Below are 20,449 nucleotides of genomic sequence, written 5' to 3' on the forward strand. Positions count from 1 at the left end.
AAAGGTCATTCTTCTCTCACTTCGACGGCGCCGTTCTCCGAGCGGCGATCGGCGGAACGAGAGCTAACCTGGTTGGCCGAACGAAGAAACTCTAGTTTGTTGGCCGAACGAAGAAACCCTAGATATGGAGAAGGAGAACGAGAAGGGAGAGGGGAAGGGGAAGAATCGGCCTCAAGCACCTACTCCGACTGAGAATCGACGTCAAGCACCGCCTCCTATTGCGAATCGACCGCAACCACTACCTCCGACTCAAAATCTACCGCAACCACCACCTCTGACTGTAATTCCACCACTTCCAAGACGTAATGTATGGGCCCCGACCGCTTATCGCGAAGGTGAAATTTTAATTAAAACTGCTTTTTAAATGTATCTCATTTCATATAGATGATTAGGGTTGTTTCAGTTTTAAAGTGATTAGGGTTTCACTTGTTGGATTCTGGGGCTTTACATAGATTTATGAGTATGAAAATTTTGGGGAAAATTTGGATTTGAGATTGTGGGGCTTTATATAGATGCATGAATATGAAATTTTTTTTTGGGAATGTGGATTGTGGTGGGACAGTGAAGTCGAATTTTTGTTGTTGTGTGTGTATGGTTTGTCATGTGGGGTTTAATTTTTAGGTGGTGGGGGAAAATAAATAATGTGGGGTTAGTTTATTCTTTTGTTTTTTAGTGTTCATTGTATGCTACTGGGGTTTACAAGAACATTTGGATTTGGATTTCTGGGCATTTTATAGATGCATGAGAATGAATATTTGTATTCGGGAATGTGGAATTGTGTTTTGACAGTGAACCCAACTTTGTATTTAGGATTTTGAGTTTTTTGGGAGACATGTGGTCCCCAAGCATGAGCTTTCTATTTATAGCTTTTTTTGGGTGTTTGTGAATTGGTATGTTATTTATTGTAAATGGGGGAACATGTGGGGTTTATTATTTTGTTTTTTAGTTTAAATGGTGTTTTTTTAATGGTATTACGCTGCTGGGAGGACAAGGCAGAATATTTTGTTTTTTAGTGTTAAAAAACTATTATTCTCTTCCTAAATGTGTAGTACTAATATGATATTTGTTGAATAATTTATGCATTGTTTGGTCATTGTGTGTGCAGTGTCTGGTCAAAATTGTGTGACTTGTTTATGTGCATTGTTTGGTCAATGTATGTATGCATCGCGTGAGAATTGTGCTGTAAATTTTTAGAACTGATATGATTTATTTGCATTACAGATGGGATCTTTACAACAAGGCTTCATTACTCTGGTCAAATGGTAGATACCAATGGAAAGCACTATGTGGGTGGGAAGGTACAACTCATAGACAATTGTGACTCAGACAAGTGGTCTAAATTAGAGGTGGATGATATATTGGAGAAGCTCAATTTTGATGTGAGTAGGTTAGAATACTATTATTTGAAGCCTGGGATGAGCTTAGACGATGGCTTGGTGAGATTGTTTGATAACCTCTCATCAGTGGAGATGGCCGAGATTGGAGTTCAAAAGGGGGTTGTGGATGTGTTTGTGGTTGAAGCTAATGACTTAGTAGTTAGTCAAATAACACAGGAAAATGCTATTGATGGTGTGGGTGGTGAGTCTGGGGACAGAGTAATGGGTTCAGAGGGTGTGGGTTCAGAGGGTGTGGGTGGTGAGTCTGGGGACGAAGCAATGAGATCTGAGGGTTATGAATTTGGGGATGAAGATGACAAGGCAGATTATGATGATTGTGAATTTGGGAAGGGTGAGGGGATTGAGGAGGCTGCTGCTTGTGGGAAAGGGAAGGCATTTGAGAATGGTACTGGGAAAGGGAAGGGGAAGGTTGCTGAGGATGATCTAGAAGAGGATCCTTCCTTCATTGATAGCGACTACGACCTCAGTGACCATGAGGAAGATGCTATCATGGCTGTTCAAGTAGAAGGGTGGAAGAAGATTGTGGATGAGATGGTGAATGACCACATGGGAGATACTAGCGATAGTGATCACCTTCCTAGTGAGTCACCAAATTCATCAAGCGAAGAAGAGATGGAGCATGATGACAACAATGATAAACTTGTGTCAAGACGGTATAGGCGCTTGATGGAGCATGATGACAACAATGATAAACTTGTGTCAAGACGGTATAGGCCAGCAACTGATCTCAATGACCCCAGATGGGAACTTGGGATTCGGTTTAATTGCAAGGAAGACTTTGCTGACCTCATCCGTCATCAAGGAGTATTGCATGGAAAGAGACTGAGATTGGTGAAGAATGACAGCATTCGGTGCCTCGCGAAATGTAAAGGGGTGATTACGAGTAAGAAGAAACTTGCATGTCCATGGTTAGTACAGATTGCATATAAGGGGCCAGCCCTTGGCAGAATATTCTCATATAGTTCCAGTGTCATCTCCTATTGTTTAGACAGAATTAAATCTCTATATCAAATCTATGGTGAGCTTTGAATGAAATCAGTTAATAAGTAAATAACTTTTAAATAAGTAGATATTGTGAGTTGGACTAAAATACTAATCTATAAAAGAATATTTGCATTATTAGATTGAAATGCATATCTGAACCAGATCATTCAATTTGTATAAACTGATTTCTTTGAGTGTGGATTTATGTGTGTTTACTGAACGGGAAAACATCATTTTGAGCAATCATATGATTTCTTTGAATAAACTGAACTGATGTATTTTATTTTCATTGATTTCGTTCTTGGCAGGGGCTGATCGCCGCTATGAGGTCCTGCGTAGAGCATGCTGAACACCGGATGTGTGTATGGCACATGCATAACAATTTCAAAAAACAATTTTCTTCGGCCAAATTGAAGGATAAAATCTGGGAGGCGGCTCGGGCGACCAACACTTACGGGTTTGATAAAGCGATTTTGGAAATTAAGGACCAAAATCAGGGAGCTTACAAGTGGCTTATGGAGCATACAAGAAAGGAGAACTGGAGCCGAGCATTCTTTGGGTTCGATGCAAAGTGTGACATCCTTGTTAATAACATTTCTGAATGTTATAACAAGGTGTTACTGTTCGCTCGAGAGAAGCCACTGTACGCGATGCTAGAGTGCATCCGAATGTACCTCATGGACAGATTTACGACGAGGAGGAAGATGGGTGAGAGAATGGAGGATGCCTTTGGCCCGAAAATCCGTAAGAAGCTCGAGAAGGCGAAGGCCAAGATAGGTGAATGCATGGCCAGGGAGGCTGGGGAGTTTATCTACCAAGTGAACACAATTCGGGATGAGCAATTCGTGGTTGACCTGTGGAAAAGAAGTTGCAGCTGCCGGCGATGGATGTTGACAGGATTGCCTTGTACACATGCGATTGCCGCGATAGAGATGACGACAGAGAACGTCGACAACTTTGTTTCGAGACTATACTCCAAGGAAACCTTCCAACAAGTGTACGCACCCATCATCTATCCGGTGCAAGGTCCGCAGTTATGGACAAGGACTGTCCAACCGGATGTCGTACCACCCGAGTTGACCAAGCTGCCGGGACGCCCAAAGGGAGCGAGACAGAAGACCGTGCAAGAAGCCCAAGAAATTAACAAAAAGAAAGCTCGGGCAGCCCGAATTGTGCAAGTCAGAGAAGATGGCTCGGGATGCATGACTATGTCCCGTAAAGGGTTAATGTCGGACTACAAATGCCGACTTTGTGGTGTCGTCGGCCACAACAAAAGAAGCTGTCCGACGCGTGAGCTAGAAGCAGGATGCAGCGGCCCCAAACCTACCACAGGTATTCTGTTTGTATGAGTGTATTATCTGGATTAAAATTCTAAGAAACAACCTATAGTCTAATTGTTGTTTATATAAGCAGGGAAGAAGCGCAATCGATCAGAAGAACAACAAAAATGCGCATTATGTCGCCAACCCGGTCACAATAGGACACGTTGTCCAAGTGCCATAGCTGACATGTTTGCGGATCATCCAGCGTCTGCCTCGGTGGTGGGTGACAACCAAGATAGTGCATCGACTTTGAAGAAGAAATGAGATGTGTTGTGTTCCTGTCAATTCAAACAATAGTCTTACTGCCTTGATACAATTGTGTTATAACTTCACTGTTTTTTGTTCATATTTTGGTTGGTTTGGCAGAGGGCAGTGCCCATTGTGGCTGAATAGAATATTGACAGGTTATCGGTGATTTATTTTGGTACAGGCAGTGTGGCCATTTTGGCTTGGGCACTGCTCAATTATGTAAACTTTGGTGAAACCTTTCTAGGTTTTGTAGGTAATTTATGAATTTAGTTGATGGTCTTTATGATTCGTACTACTGCATTAAAACCATTGAATTGTTTAGAGTAGCCTTGTGCATTTATGCCATTTATTGTTCTTAGCTTTGAATATGGTGGTTGTAGGCATTTAACACTTCTCATCTATTTATAACACCAAATGAGTAAAATTTCTAAAGAAATCTCTATAAATCTTGTCTACGAAAATGTATAACAACAACAAGCTTTCGAAGTCTACGGTTGAGAGGGTGATGGAAAAACTGAAGAAACCGACCGACGTCTTAAGCACCACGTCAAACAAAGAGTTCGAAACCAAAACAAAATGCACAACACATACAGAAAAAGGAAGAAGTAAACAAAAGATCAATTATCATCTCCAACTTGTTGGTGTGCTGGTATGTTCAAATAAGAATTTTATCAAACAGTTGGTGTGCAACCAAGTGGTACTACTTGTTCTACTTTTTTCTCAATTTTAGTTCTCAATTTTAGTTCTCAGCCGTAATCCATTACTTAATAATCTAGCTGCTTTACTTCATTCATCACAATTTTCATTACTTCAACACCATTTCCAGAATTGGCTCACCATAATTTTCAGAATACACAATTTTAGTTCATTACTTCAACATTACAACAAACATCACAAACATTACAATAAAAAAGAACCATAATCCATACATCACAACATTAGTTAATTTCTGTATGGTCCGATTATTCTCATCTATTGATGCCAAAATCAACCCTAAAGTTTCCCCATCCGTCTCGGCCTGCATCAGTGATGAATCCTCGTCGTCTCCTTCTTCTTCTTCTTCTTTAATTGGCTCGATTGGTTCGCACCATTTGAAAAAGTTGCACTCATTTCTCTCACAAACAAAGTAGAGCTTCCCCCTCGTAGGTTTGCCATGGGTTTTGACGATTCGGAGTGAAGCAAATTTCTTGCAATTACAAGACTCGTACCTGAATCGAAGGTCACGTCGGCCACCACTCTCGCCGGACCTGGCCGCGGAACCTCTGCTGCAGGACGACCGCTCCACCATGACGAAGTTGAGCGGCTAGGGTTCTAAAATATTTTCCAGCAAGGAAGAAGATACGCGCTGGGTTTTGAAAGAAGAAGATACGCGCTGGGTTTTGAAACGGTGCTGAATGAATCTAGATTCATGAAATTATGCTTTTATGGTACATTATTTATGATTTTATTTACAAAAAATAATTTTGATTATTAAATAATGTTAATTTGCTTAAATTGGTCAAAATTATACTTAACATCGTTGACTGTTAGAAATGGACGGAATATTTAGCGGAGGACCAAAATTGATCCGAACGTGAAATGTGTAGGACCAAAATATTCAAAAGATAAAGTTCAGGACCAAAATCATAAAATGGGCATATGTTCAGGACCAGTTTTGACCTTTACTCTTAAAATAATTTCTTCTTGGCATTTTGCCGAAACATTGGGGACATAACATGAACATATGAAATTCAAAATGAACTCGAGAATGTTTAAAAAACAAATTGTTACGGACTCAATTTCCACATCGATTGTTAGAGCAACTGGTGTGGAGTGTATAGGCTAAGTGGGCTCTTTCTCCTAACGGGCAAGTCTTTTATAATGAGTTGGTCTCTATTACACATTCACAAAGCAACTAATGAAGGCAGACGGTTAATTGGGCTACCTAATAAAGCCCAATCAATACTACAAAACTGGGCTCTTAAAAAGCCCAATTAATTTTATGGCTGCAAATCTAAGTAAATGATAGCAAATGCAGCCCAAACGTTATGGGCCTATCACTTTAACGAACCAACATAACAACTTTAACATATATTCCACAAAGTTCATCATATATTGATTAAAACCCCAAAATCTCAAATCAACTTTTTCAATATGAATAATGCATAGTCATACATGAAAGTCATTTTAGTTCAATTCTTAATAATAATATTATATTTCAAACGGAAACTTAAGACTTTGAACCTTTCATTAGTCAATATGACAGTTGAATCCATAAATTTTTATATTTTTTAAAGAAAATGGTGGATCAGTGTTTCTAAAATTAAACTCAAAATTGATTCAAATATGCATCCAGTACTGGATGAATTTTCATTATAAGGTAATTTTATGACACGTTTTTTTCTTATCTAGCAACACATAATTATTTATATTTTGATGTTAGGCTCGTTTTATATATCTCGTTTTGGAATGGAATGTAATGTTTGTTCACCTTTTTCTAAAATTGAATATGTGAACCGATAATTTGTCGAACTAAGTTCATTCATATGTGCGTCACATATATAGTGGTATTAATAATCTGTCTTAGAATGTTCATAATCATTAAAACATGTACACAATTATTTGTGAAAACCAGTCGTAAAAATTTAATCTAACTCAACTAATCTATGTATATTAAAGCAGAATCATTTGCAAAATTAGCTTCCCACCTTTTGTTCCATGTGCAGTTAGTATTATGTTTTTCCATTTCTATTAGTAAAAGTTATCACACACATATATATGTGGCACTTTAATTTGCACATGTAATTTTCTTGCACAATGTATACAAATCAGATTAAGTTTTTAATTTTAATAATAAGATATTTCGCTTTTATTCTCTGTGACTACTTTTTTAATATTGTCATTTTCATGAATAATGTTAATATTTGGTTGGCTGTGGGCACTGCCTCAAGATAAGAATGTTGATAAGAATTGGTTGGTTCCTTTGTTCATTCCTCCCAACTCAAACATTATCGCTATTATTATCGTTATTAGAATAGTTTTGGCTCAGTTAAATTATCAAAACACAACGATTTTCCGGTGTGTGAGGCCGCAGCGCGTCGTTGTCCACGTCAGCCGTCACACAGCCATAGAAGCAGCAGCCGTGCAGGTAAGTCGCTCTCACTCATTATTCTAAATTTTATAACTGAATTTCAAAAAGGAAGATGATTAGGGGAAAACCTCTATTGGAGAAATTGAGGGCCAACATGAGTGATAATCTCAACATACATACATTGATTTTGTTTGAGCGCAAATGATGTGCGACGACGTCGTTTCGAAATTAGACATGGGGTATTAGTGCCACTTATCTTATTCCCACCATTGAATTGATTTTTCCAGGATAATCAAGAGAAGATAATTGATTATTTTAATTATATTTTTAATCAATTATTCATTAAGCAAAATGTAATGTATTTTAAAATTATTATTTTATACATAAAAAAATTAATACTTTGGAATATAATAATGTAACTAAGCAAATTTAATTTAGTTAATTTTCAATTACTTAACTGAATTTGATCGATTATTATAAGTCAAAAATTTTGAACACTTTTCTTGATATTGTGAAACACATGATAAGTAGTAGTACTAGTAATTTATTACTATGAATTATATTCCTAGGAATCATAATTCCAACCAACTTTATTTTCCCAGAAAATAAACACGCCCTACAGGTTACTAGCTAATAATGGTATAAATAATTAAGATGATTCGTTTTTAAAACAGAAAGATTTTATTATTATTATTATTATTATTATTATTATTATTATTATTATTATTATTATTATTATTATTATATTCTTTCTTCTATATTTCCTATTCACTACAGTAGTTTCCACGTCCACGTGTGTTATTCTTGCACAATGCCTACAAAGATTAACTTATTAATATGAAATAAGAAGCTATGTTACTTTCATTATTTATGACTTTTTTTTAATAATGTCATTTTCATCAGTGTGATACGTGAATGATTATGTACTAGTATTTTTGTTGTTGTTGTTTTTATTTAAAGTCCTTTTCAGTTACATAGTTGGTAGTAGTATTATTTTATCTTTTCGGCGATATTTGACACTTAATGTGCTCCATGACTTTCTCGTAAAATTATTAAAATTAACATGTTACTGTAATCATAACTATGGATAACTAAAAAGAAACTGAAATTTGCGACAGCCGACAAGCATATTTTGCAATGTCTTGTGTACTCTTCATTATGTCGGAAGCTATGACTTTGACTACCAATGGTGTACGCAATACCAACACAAACTACGCCACAACCCTTTGTGGTGACACCTCAAAACACAAGGCCTAATGTATAATTTCTTCCAAGTCGGAGGAGTTTTAAGTTTCAATACTCCCCCTCGACACTGACTTTCTTCTCCTCGTGTTCAGTTGCTCTTGTAGCTTCTGTAACTTTAGTATTGACATCTTCGTGAACATCTCCTGACATGGTTCTGATTCTCTAAATCAATCCATTTTCAACGACATTTGCAATGTTGCTTTTGTGTCTTGCTTGTTCTTCGAGCTTGTTCTTGATCCACTTTTGCACTCCAATCTTCTTCCCAATCTTGAGCATCAGTCCAATGTTGATATTCGGAATCTTCTATGTCGATCCATTCATTTTTTCGGTTTTTTTTACCATAACTTTCCGACCATTAAGAAAATGTGGCGTTGCCGAATTCGTCAAAAATGAAAAATCAAGAAAACATATGAATTCAATTTTATTAATAAAAACGAAAAAAGAACTGAATGTTTGTCCCATATACAGATGGCAGATGCTATAGTTTCAGCAGTGGTGGAGAGAGTTGCAAGCATCATAGAAAACAAGATTCGGCATGAAGTCAATTTGATGAAAGGCGTGAAGAAGAAGCTTCTCAATCTTTCCAAGAAGCTCAATATGATCAGAGAGGTGTTGGATGATGCAGAAAACAGAGGAGTGAAGGAAAAGGGCGTTAAAAGATGGTTGAAGGAGCTCGAAAGCACGACTTATGAGATGGACGACATTTTGGATGAATGGAACTACTCTCTTCTCAAACATGAGATGGAAGCTTCTGCTAAGTCTAAGCGTAAGCAAATGATAGGTTGTTCCTTCATCCCATCTCCGCGTTTGTGTTTCAAGAAAGTTTCTGTTCGTCATGACATTGCCAAGAAAATAGAACATGTGAACGCCACGCTTGATCAGATTTTAAAGGAGAAGGATGATTTTAAATTTGTCAGCTCTCTTCCTGCAACCGAGTCTCACCGAGAACAATCCACATCTTCAATTGACTTCAACGATGTTTATGGGTCGGACATATATAAGAAAAGGGATGACATAGTGACGAATATGACGCTTAATGGTGGTAATACCCAAATTCTTTCTATAGTTGGGACGGGGGGACTTGGGAAGACGACCCTCGCCAAGCTTATTTTTAACCATCCCCACTTCGAAAAGGATTGGTTAAAAATTTGGGTATGTGTCTCAGATCCTTTTGTTGTGGCTACGGTTGCCAAAAATATTGTTGAGCTTGTGGGGACGGAAAAGATTCCTCCAAATAATGACCAAAAAGAATTGGCATTACAAAAACTAAAAGCATCAGTTTCAGGAAAAAAGTTTATTCTAGTCCTTGATGATGTTTGGACAGAAGACGAAGACAAATGGAAGGACCTGAAAATCAATCTCGGATATGGTGCTGCAGGTAGTAAAATTTTGGTGACAACGAGAAATGAAGTAGTAGCCAAGATGATGGGTACCTTAGACGATGATATCTATCACCCAAAAGAGCTTAATTCTGAAGAGTGTTGGTCATTATTGCGCGCCACATCTCTTGCCGGAAAGAGCAAGGAGGAATGTGAAAAATTTGAACATGTGGGCAAGAAAATAGCTAGCAAGTGTAAGGGATTGCCCCTTGCTGCAGTTGTTTTGGGGAGACTTTTGCGGCTCAAGGATTTGGAAGAGTGGAGACATGTAGAGAAGAGTGAAATATGGCAATTGGATAACGAGGAAGTCAAGCTTTTTCCACATTTGGTGTTGAGCTACAATGAATTGCCCCCTGTTCTCAAGCGTTGTTTTTCATATTGCGCCGTCTATCCTAAAGATCACCGAATTCATGCGGAGACTCTGATAGAAGAGTGGATGGCGCAAGGTTATCTAGGCTCTATTAGTGGAAATGGTGCAGTGGAACGCAAAGGGCGAGGTAACATAAAAAATTTAGCAATGCGTTGTTTTTTTCAAGACATTGAGAAATGTGAGTCGGGGGAGCAGATAGAATGGTGTAAAATGCATGATATAGTGCATGATTTTGCTCTATTTCTTAGGAAGAATGTTGACAAGGAGAGTAGTTGTCAAGTTTGTGATTCTTCATTGGTTTCTCATGTCCAAGAATATCGGAGTCTATCGTGGAACTCTGGACCTCCTGTTGATGAAAGAGAGAGAAATTGTCAAGTATGTGATTGCATGAAAAGCCTTAGGGTGTTAAGAATTGACATTCCTCTTCCAATGGGAATGGAAACGTTGATTCACTTGAGATGGTTGGATTGTAGTTATATTACATTGTCAAAGGATGGCCTTGAAATCATATGCAGGCTTTATTTCTTGCAAACTCTTCTCTTATCATGGTGCAAGTTAACAGAGATTCCACGAAAAATTGGGAATTTGGTGCAGTTAAGACGACTTGACTTGAGTCAGAATGAAGAATTAAAGCGGTTACCGGATAGCATGTGTAACTTGGTTGAATTGCGATCCCTTTCCTTAGCAATGTGCTCTCTAAAAGAGATTCAGAAAGAAATTGGGAATTTGGTGCAGTTAAGAGAACTCGACTTAAGTTTGAATTGGAGAATAATGGAGTTACCAGAGAGCATTTGTAGTTTGGTTGAACTGCAAATCTTGAAGATTAAATACACTCGTATCAACTGTCTGCCTGAAGCATTAGGTGAGTTAAGTAACCTTCGAACACTGGAACTGTGTCCATTCAAAGTAGGAAGTGAATACAACAAGTTGGGTTTTCTGAAAAAGTTACACCGTCATCTTATTGGATCTCTGGAACTGGCAATCTACTGTAGTAGTATGGGTGAAATGGAGGAATTGGTTGAGGATGCTCGACGAGCACAATTAAAGACGCTCCTTCAAAAACTCGAAACACTTGAAATATCTTTCATTGGTACGATGGATGAAATGGAGCAGTCATCAGTATCATCAATGTGGATGGAGGTAGTAGAAGCTCTCGTGCCCCATTACAAGTTGAATGAATTGGTAATCAGGGGATATAAGGGCTCAAGGCTTCCGGAGTTTATGTCATCACCCCTCAACTTTATAAAACAGATAAGTTTCATTGGGTTGAGTGAGGTGTCATCATTGCCGGCTATGGGGAAACTACCTTTCTTGGAAACTCTCTATATTGTTGGTGTACAGCAATTGATGTTTGTCAGAAGGGAGTTTTTAGGAATAGAATCTTCTTCATGTGATGATGTTGTTGCTGCATTTCCTAAACTCGAGAAACTGGAATTTTATATGTGCTCCAAATGGGAGGAGTGGGAGGACATAACGGAGGAAGAAGAAGAATCTGCGGCCATCTCCATCATGCCATGTCTCACAAAATTGACTATCTCTACGTGTCTGAGTTTGAAGAAGCTGCCGCATCGCCTCCTGCATAAGGTCTCCTCGTCTTTGCAGGTGTTGGATATCAGTCATTCATCAGAGCTGGTAAAAACATACGGAGAGGACAAGGAAGGTTCAGCTTGGAGATCCATATCCCAACATAATCCCCAGCTTCAACTTTCCGAATAGGTCTAATACAATTTATGTCTTTCTATTTGTTTTACTTTTTGATATTGAATTTGGGATTGTGGATTGTGATATGTAATTTTATGCTTTAATCATGAATTTTCAGTAAATGGATACTCTTTTTCCTTTATGGTGTTTTTTCCTCTGGGTTTTTCGCCATAAAGGTTTTAATGAGATCCGGCCTTGAGGGATCATTCTGTGATCTCCAAGGTTTAGGTTTTATTTATTTATGACATGATCATTTGGCTTTATTCAATTGTGTAAATAATATATTTGGTAGAGCTACTAAAACAGGTCGGCGACTCAAAACTCGATATCTTCCTTCTCAAACTCCGAATACATTGAGCTGAGTTAGCGATACGGCACCAACTCACATAACATCATCCACGACCACACACTTGAACTCTTTGATAATTTTATATTTTATGTTTAATCTCTTTAAACAATTGTGTTTTATAAAATAATTCTTGATTGTAAAATTTACTTTAAAATTTTGTCGGAATAGATCTATGTTCCATTTTAATTTTTTAAATACTACAAATATATTGATAATCATAAAATATTTCTATGGTATAGTCTATACTAAATCATTCAGCAAGACTCCGTCAAATATTGTTCTTATTTAGTTTTTAAATTTGTATACTAATACTAGTAATTAATTGGTTTTAAGTTTTTATTTAAGAAATAATTAATATTTTCGATTTTAGTATATTGCATGTATTATAAATGAAGAACTATTAGTTTTAAAATAAAAACACATATTAATATTAATATACACTCTTTTTAACCGGATTAGCTAGTTGGCTATTTTGAAATACGAGAATTTATGGTTTGAGTAAAATATTTGTAAGTCAATTAAATTTGATTTCGATTAGTCCGTAATTTGACTAAAGCTAACTTAAAAGTTAATAGGTTAATCCAATTGTTATTTTATGTGCGTATATACAATTATTAGGAATTAACATTATAAATATAATTATTAATTTCAATGGTTAATTCTGATTTATTGTAATAAGCAACACATTTTCATTAAATTTGTGGTAATTCATGTGTTTACAAATAATAATAATTACTGAATTAATTCTTAATAAACTGTATTTGGCATTTGCATGATTTCATTTATTTATTAATGGTATTTTACACAAATTCTACTTTATGCGGACGAAAGCTTGGTGCCATTATTTATTATTCATCAATTTATCTATAAAACAAAGTTTCAGGGAGTATATAATAGTGAAGAATTTTTTATTCATTATTTTATCTATAAAACAAAGTTTCATGAGTAAATATAATTAGAATTTAATTAATTTTTTTTTATCTACTTCTTTGTTGGAGACCCTAAAACAATATTCATTATGCATTGTTTTACAATTTTCTTCATTCTATATTCACATTGCGAAATTGTAGGTACAAAAGGCATCCCAAAGGAAGGCCCGGGAATGGGGGCTAACTTATGAGCTTCAAAGAACGTCAAGCTAAAGACGTTAACCAAGCGCTTGTTGGGAGACAACCCAACATTGGTATCATTTTTTTTTCGTATTTAATTTTGTTTTAGTTTAATGTGTTTTCTTAGTTTACTCACGTCCCTACCGACTTTACAAACTTATTCTAAACGTAGTTTTGAATAAGTTTGGGGGGATGAAGTGGTGGACCGTGAGTTTAGTTGTTTTTGCTTTTTTTATTAGTTTTATTTTTTTTAGTAAACCCTAGGTGAATCTTGTCTTGAACGTAAGACTGAAAACTTAGAAATACTCATGTTTAGGGACATCAGACCTAGTTGCCTATGATGAAAAGTTCATTTATGTGTTGGTTGAGTTGACTTGATACATTGATTTGAAAGTTTTGTGAAAAGGTGCACAATTAATGAATTGCTTGTTTACCTTGAATCATGTTAATACATTGTGAGACTTGAGCTATAAATTTCTTTCTTGTGTGATTTATCTGTAGTTATGTACTTATGTACTTGTTTCTAGAACTTGCTCCTAGTCTGCCTAAGTCTACATAGTGTTTAAATGATAAAAGAGGACGTTAGGTTATCCTTCTTAGCTACTTTATATATCCAAGTTTATGACCTTATTCAAAATATTTTTCCCTAGCTAGCCACTTTGAGCCTTTAAAGCCTTTTTCTTTGGAAGCTAAATAAAGGGGAATATACATACACTCTTGGTGAATTTTAGTTTATATTTTGTGAAAAGAGTTGGAGAGATAAGGTAGAAAAAACAGTAGTGTTTAAATGTGAAAAGTGCATAGAGATTTGTGGTTTGAATGAGATATTTGGTTGTGCATAAAAAAAAGAAAGAAAGAAAGAAAGGAGGTACCAAAAAAAATGAAAAGAAAAAAAAAATTCAAAGGAATTTGGGAAGTGAGAAGAAATTTAGACAAAGTCTAGAATTTTTTGAGATTCGAATTGTTGGTGGGGTGCTAAGTTTGATGTAGTAGAACTTGATCACTTTTGCTATGTTTGGGTTTAGTCACTTTTTAGCCATATTTCCACACCTTACCAAAAAAACCTACATTATAACCTAAAATAAAGACCTTTTGGATTTTTTATTTTAATCACATAAAGTAGAGGATGGATTAGACTTCGAGCAAGCCTATGGTAAACTTTGCATGTTGCATGATCTGAGAGCATACACTTTTTCCAATAAACACTTTGAGAGTGAGTGATAAACACACTTCTAAACACTGTGAGTGCATGTACTTAAGATGATCAACGAGCTAGTAATGAAAATGCACTAATAAGTTTTGCTTGATTTGATTTGTGTTATTGTCAAACTCTTTACTTCTTGTTAAAAATTTTGAGGCAACTATGAGGTCTAGTTCTTAACATCCGTGTTTCTTAATTTATTTTTCTCTTGTTTTGTTCTAAGACAAACAAATAATTAAGTTTGGGGGAGTTGACAAACACGGATTTTGCATGTTTTTAAGGGCTAGATTTGACGTTTTAAATCTCAATCATGCAAATTATTTTTTTAAATTGCATATGTTATACATTTGGTATTTTTAATGTGTTTGTGATAAATGATAGAAAAATAAAGAAAAAAGGTGCAAAAAGGCCAAGGTGCAGCAGCCTCTGTTCGAGCCCATTCTGCCACCAGATTTGGAGTCCAATCAGTGATTTATGCATATCATTCTCTTCTTTTTCGAAAGAGCTTCGCGTGGATATCTCGCACATCTCAATCGGAGTTATGTGGAGAAAGTTATGACTATTCTACGAACGTTGCACAGTGCAGTCAAAGCTGACGGAAATTAGGCGGAAATTCAAGGAAGGAATATATTATTGCCCAAATCTCTCCTTTCAATTGAAGGATCCGAAAATATCATATTTTCAATTAATTGGAGGATATTATTTACCATTCTAAACCTTTTTCTAATTCATAATTCATCTCAGAGCCTCCAATCCTTCCCCTCTACACAATCCTCCATTCCATATCCCACACATAATCCATCCATCTTCTATTGGAGCGGAGCTCTGCAGATCCAAGCAAGAGAAGACTAGAGATTGAAGATTCAACCTTGGGCTTTATCTATTTCTTTCATGTCTTGTACTTTATTTGTAGTTTATACTTGTCCATGAGTAGAACAATTTTTGTGGAATTTTTTGGTGAATATATTAAATTTATTTTCCTTGTTAGCTCTTGCAGTTATTTGATTTATCCCCGTGCCTTCTATATTCAATTGATTAACTACCTCTTGAATACATGTTAGAGTTGATTAGAGTACTTGGGAGACGAAATAATTGACTTGGACGAGGGATAATTCACACTTTAATTCAATAGAACTCAGGAAAGTTGAGGTTTCACGTGAGGTCATTGGTCTTAAGATCTTTTAGGAGTTAGATCTAAGAATTAGAAGGGGACTTCAATTATTACACCTAATCTACGGATTTCTCACCACGGGAGGAGTTTAATCTAGCTAAGTGACCGACTTAATAACTCTAGAGACCATAATTCAAGGAAGTCAATTGTGTTTTGAATCCTTAAATTCTACTTCTTACGCCTGCTTTGTACCATTGTTTTTATGCTTTTTGTTATTTGTTTTGTTTATTTTCTGTTTAGTTTAATTAATCCAAAACCAAAAGCTATGTGTCTCTAGATAGTATGCGATGCTTAGTATATGGTAGTTAGTTGCAATCTTATTCCCTGTGTTCGATATCTCGGTACTGACCTTTAGCTATACTAAATCTACCTTGTATGCTTGCAGGTATTTTTAGCACTAATAAATAATGGATCAAGTTTTTGGCATATTAAGTTATTTCTCATAGATTAATTTCAATTTTCATTACTTTTACAAACTTTCAAAGATTAGTAAAACATTTTTTTTTCTAATTGCATTTGAAATTAAACTCATTATATTATATTATATTATATTATATTATATTATATTATATTATATTATATTATATTATACTTGTTATAGAAAAATTGTATCATAAAAATTATAAAATCATAATTTCAAGAAAGCCCAAAAGGTGCATGGCCTAATTCTTGGCCCATTCATCTATTTCAAAAAATAGGCTTAATCTATGGCCCACCAAGATGGCCCAACTCGACTACAGCCCAGTCTGCGAACCCAGACCATCTATTTCAAAAAATAGGATAAAAAATCATAATCCTGGTATGTCCACAACACGAATATGTTCATTGATCCTAAATTCAAAAACGTCACACAATACATTCAAATACAAGATAAATTTAAACAAAAATGAGCAGCAATTCAGGAGATAAATTATTAATTACAACCCCTGAAGATGAAGACGCCATTACAGAATATCCCTTCTGCTTAGTTAAACAAACAAAAAATATACAACAAAACCAATCAGACTGAGTAAAAATGTCGACACATCAAAATAAAAAATATATATAGACAAATTAGAATACATTATTGCAAGTTTGTTAGGTTCTCCATATGAACCCTCCCCACTTACAAGTTATTATAAGCATAAAGCATGTGATTAACTTTGATTTTGGAGCACCAAATTAATATAATAGGAGTAGTGCTATGATTATTGATTAGTGTCTAATTATGCTCTAGCTAGTTAATTAATGTTGATGAATTGGTTGTTTATAAACTTCTCAACTAATGATCTATTTATGTTTAATTGAGAAATGAGTATATATTATCAAATATCAATAAATGCCACTGAGTGAACATGCCACTGACTTTGAATATGGCATACATGTTCAAATATCAATAAAATATGATTAATATCTAATGATGCTCTAATTAATGTTGATGACTTGGTGCCAACGAGTCGTATTAGAAATGGGCCACTCAGACGTGGGACAAGATATTAAAATTTTAACACGCCCCCTTACGTGTGGGCTGGAATGACACATCGGACTTCCATCACGTGGGTAGGCAAGAGAAGAGATAAAGAGATAAATCCATCATCGGCTTGGACCCTCTCTGATACCATATTAGAAATGGGCCACTCACCCCTTAAAATGCCTCATAAGGGGGAGGGTTATCCACACTTATATAGAAGAGATATGATCATCACCAAGCCGATGTGGGACAAGATATTAGAATTTTAACAAGTTGTTCTTCATTAACCCTCAAACTCTTATTATTACTAGTACTATTTTCGAATTAGTTTTGACTCTATTAATTTATTAAAACTCAACGATCATAATTCATACCTCCAAAAATACAACGCCACCATCATTTTAGGTTCATTCGCTTTTAATTAAATTTGGAAATTTAGAAACAACATTATAAACGAAATAATACCAACTAATTACTAAAAAGTAGAATGAAGTTAATAAATTTGTAGTGAAATTTACTGCATTCCTAAAAGAGTAGTATTGTTTTTGCTCTTAGTAGAATCCGATCGTTTGTCCTGCATTTAAAGTATAAATAGATATATTCAGTATAGATCTTCATGATTATAGGGCCGGAAATAATTTTATTCTCATAATAACTATATAGAGATTCTCATTTAAATTCGGCCTTTATATAATTGAAAAAAAAAAACAGAATAATGGACACTCTTTTTCTCTTTCAGTTTGTGGTATGGTTTTTCCTGATGAACAATTAGGCCGCTAGATTTTGTCTGCCTTCAAAAAAAATTAAAAATAAATTTACGTTAAATTAAAGGTTATACATTCCCAGCATAAATTAAATTTATTAAGTTAGATTTATATGTGCACTAGGCATACTTTACTAATTAATGATAAAAGCGTTGACAATTGAAACATGTGGGCAAGTAGTTGAGTTTGATTTTTTCATATTTTTTCAATATAATATAATTAAAGGTTAATAGTAAATCATTTAGTCAAGATTTTATTCATACAATGAAATTAAAAATTAAAATATTAAAATTTTCTCAATTATCCCTTTAATATGCTTCACAAAATATTGATATTGTCTTTTAATAATGTTCATAACAGTATTTTTCACAAAAATAAGAAAAGAAAAAAGAGAAATCACCTACTTTCTTTTGAATATCATTTAAAGATAATATTTTGTACATGGATAGAACGACTGAGAAATATTGAAACTTCAGTATTTACTATTTTAGATTTTAAATTTAATGAGATGGATAAATTTTTTTCCCAAACCTCATGATTTAATAGACTATTAATCATATAATTAAATTATATGTGTATTAAATTGATCAAATGAGATTTATATGTGCACTAGCATACAATACTAATTAATGGTGAAAGCGTTGACAAATGAAACATGTGGGCATGTGGTTGAATTTAATTTAGGCTACTTGATCAATATAAGTGTAATTAATGTCTAATGATGCCCTAATTAATTAATGTTGATGAGTTGTTTCCCAGCTGCCACTGTATTAAAAATTTTCAAGTAGATGGCAAAAGTCTCTATTTAATCAGCCCTTAAACTTAATCTCTAAATTTGCCTAACGCAAAGACTTACCTAAAAAAGGAGCTTCAAAACGTACGTTGTCGTCTGTCGCAGCGCCTCCCGCTCGTTGTCACCGTCGACCGCCACACAACCATAGTAGCTGCCACTTGCCAGCCGTGAAGGTTTGTCGCTCTGTCTAATTGCTCTTTTCAGTCTTATTGTTCTTAATTTTATTTGTACTTAATTTGAAATAATCTTGTGTTAATATTAATGATTTATTATAACCATATTAGCATAGGTGCAAGAATTTTGGTTATTCAATTGCTTATTATTATTGTTGTTTTGTAGTATATTAATTAGTGTTAATTCATTCAAGATAGTCATAATTATATGACAATAGTGATGCATGGCTAAACTTAAATCAATGGTTCAATCTCTTGAATCGGACCGGTCAACCCTAGCTTGATATATCGATCTGAAATGTAAATAAATGTAACTCTTTGACCGGGCACGGGTTTAAGAAATGTAAAGAAAAGTTGGTTGAAAATGTTAGTGGAATGTGAGACCCATTTTTTTTATTGGTTTTATAATAAAATGTGAGTGAATTGAGTTAGTGGAATGTGGAACCTACTTACTATTTATGGTAAAAATGAAATGTGACTCTTTATTGGGGACGGACCGAAATGGAAAAAAGTGACTTTTAATGGGGACGGAGGGAGTATGAAACATTAGATACATAGTAATTACTGTTATAAGTAAGGATAGTGATAAAATGCAAACTGTATCTTTCATACATATTCCAAACTTTCAACAGATGTTTGTCAAAAAAAAATGTCAACACAATGTCAATCTGTTGATAATGTTTACGTTGTGTTGATATTTTCTGTTGACTTTGTTTGTCATCTTTTGACATTAAATCTTAAAATTTAATGGTTCAGATCATAGTTTAGGGTTTGTAAATATATAGAGTTTGTATTTGATCGTTTGTTTACAAATTCATTCCGGGTGCATGAAGGGTTATAATTGAACATGTGCGCATGTGATTGACTTTGATTTTGGCGAATAAGAAATATAATTAATGTCTAATGATGTTCTAAATAATTAACTAATGTTGATTGGTTGGTTGCACCCTGTTATCAATTAGTTTTGCCTAACGCAAAGGCGCCCCTTAAAAACCAACTCCAAAGTGGAACGTGAGGCTACCGTCCGTTTATCACCGCCTGCGTCGCATAACCATCTGTGCCGGTCAGTCGCGCTCTCTCACAGCAATCTTTTTCAGTCCTTCATTGCTCTAAATTGCTTATTGGTTACTCAATTCGCTTGTCGTGGTTTAGTTTGATATTTAGGGACAGTTTGATTGAGAACATAGATAAGACGGACAAAATATAGTCAGAACATACATTTTACTAAGTTATTTTGATTGAGAACACAGATAAGACGGACTAAACATAGTCAGAACATACATTTTACTAAGTTATTTTAGATCAGATAACTCCAAAATAGAGGACAATTTGATAATTAGGTACGGTTTGATAGATAGTAGTAATTCATTGCTCAACCAAATGAATGGTTCGGTCAGACCCAACACTGGTTTGGAACCGTTGGGCTAAGCCCGAAATCACCGACTAGCCAGTCCACTGGCTTAAACATATTTTCTCTAAACTCCAAAATCTTTTCTAATTCACTCAGCCTTGTCATTTTTTGCATGATCGCCATGCGAGGACTTTGTGCTTCACCTAAATCATCTCTACGAACCAGCTCTCTCTATTTCAATTTCTTCGTTATTTCTGGAAGCTTCTTGATTAAAATCTCTTTAAATCTTGTTCCATATCGACTTGATGGTCTTGTATAATCTATATAAGTGGGGATAGCCATTTTCTTATAAGGCCTTTTAAGAGGGCGAG

General features: G+C 35.1%; 2 protein-coding genes across 3 annotated transcripts; both read left to right on the top strand.

Annotated features, from left to right (window-relative positions):
* The first annotated feature begins 1,229 nt into the window (after window positions 1-1,229).
* LOC125220443 (uncharacterized) lies at window positions 1,230-4,176 on the top strand. Of its 2 annotated transcripts, XM_089059887.1 has the most exons (3): window positions 2,177-2,305; window positions 2,690-3,713; window positions 3,795-4,176. In XM_089059887.1, the coding sequence occupies exons 1-3, from the start codon at window positions 2,297-2,299 to the stop codon at window positions 3,965-3,967; spliced, it is 1,206 nt and encodes a 401-aa protein (XP_088916013.1). In that variant the 5' UTR covers window positions 2,177-2,296; the 3' UTR covers window positions 3,968-4,176. The 2 variants fall into 2 exon arrangements, with proteins under 2 accessions (XP_088916014.1, XP_088916013.1); XM_089059888.1 differs by lacking the exon at window positions 3,795-4,176 and having other exon boundaries at window positions 1,230-2,305; window positions 2,690-2,820.
* A 2,710-nt stretch (window positions 4,177-6,886) lies between these two features.
* LOC125204791 (putative disease resistance protein RGA1) lies at window positions 6,887-11,980 on the top strand. Its single transcript, XM_089060177.1, has 2 exons — window positions 6,887-7,079; window positions 8,736-11,980. The coding sequence occupies exon 2, from the start codon at window positions 8,736-8,738 to the stop codon at window positions 11,730-11,732; it is 2,997 nt and encodes a 998-aa protein (XP_088916303.1). The 5' UTR covers window positions 6,887-7,079; the 3' UTR covers window positions 11,733-11,980.
* Window positions 11,981-20,449: the final 8,469 nt, after the last annotated feature.

Source organism: Salvia hispanica, chromosome 6 (genome assembly GCF_029641045.1).
Source record: "Salvia hispanica isolate PSC_SH4W2 chromosome 6, Shi_PSC_v1, whole genome shotgun sequence".
In the NCBI taxonomy this organism is placed as follows: domain Eukaryota; kingdom Viridiplantae; phylum Streptophyta; class Magnoliopsida; order Lamiales; family Lamiaceae; genus Salvia; species Salvia hispanica.

Excerpts from the sequence above, each read along its gene's own strand:
- LOC125220443 (XM_089059887.1), top strand. Across the intron at positions 3,714-3,794 it reads CGGCCCCAAACCTACCACAG|GGAAGAAGCGCAATCGATCA; the intron begins GTATTCTGTTTG and ends TTATATAAGCAG.
- LOC125204791 (XM_089060177.1), top strand. The coding sequence starts at position 8,736 with ATGGCAGATGCTATAGTTTCAGCAGTGGTGGAGAGAGTTGCAAGCATC.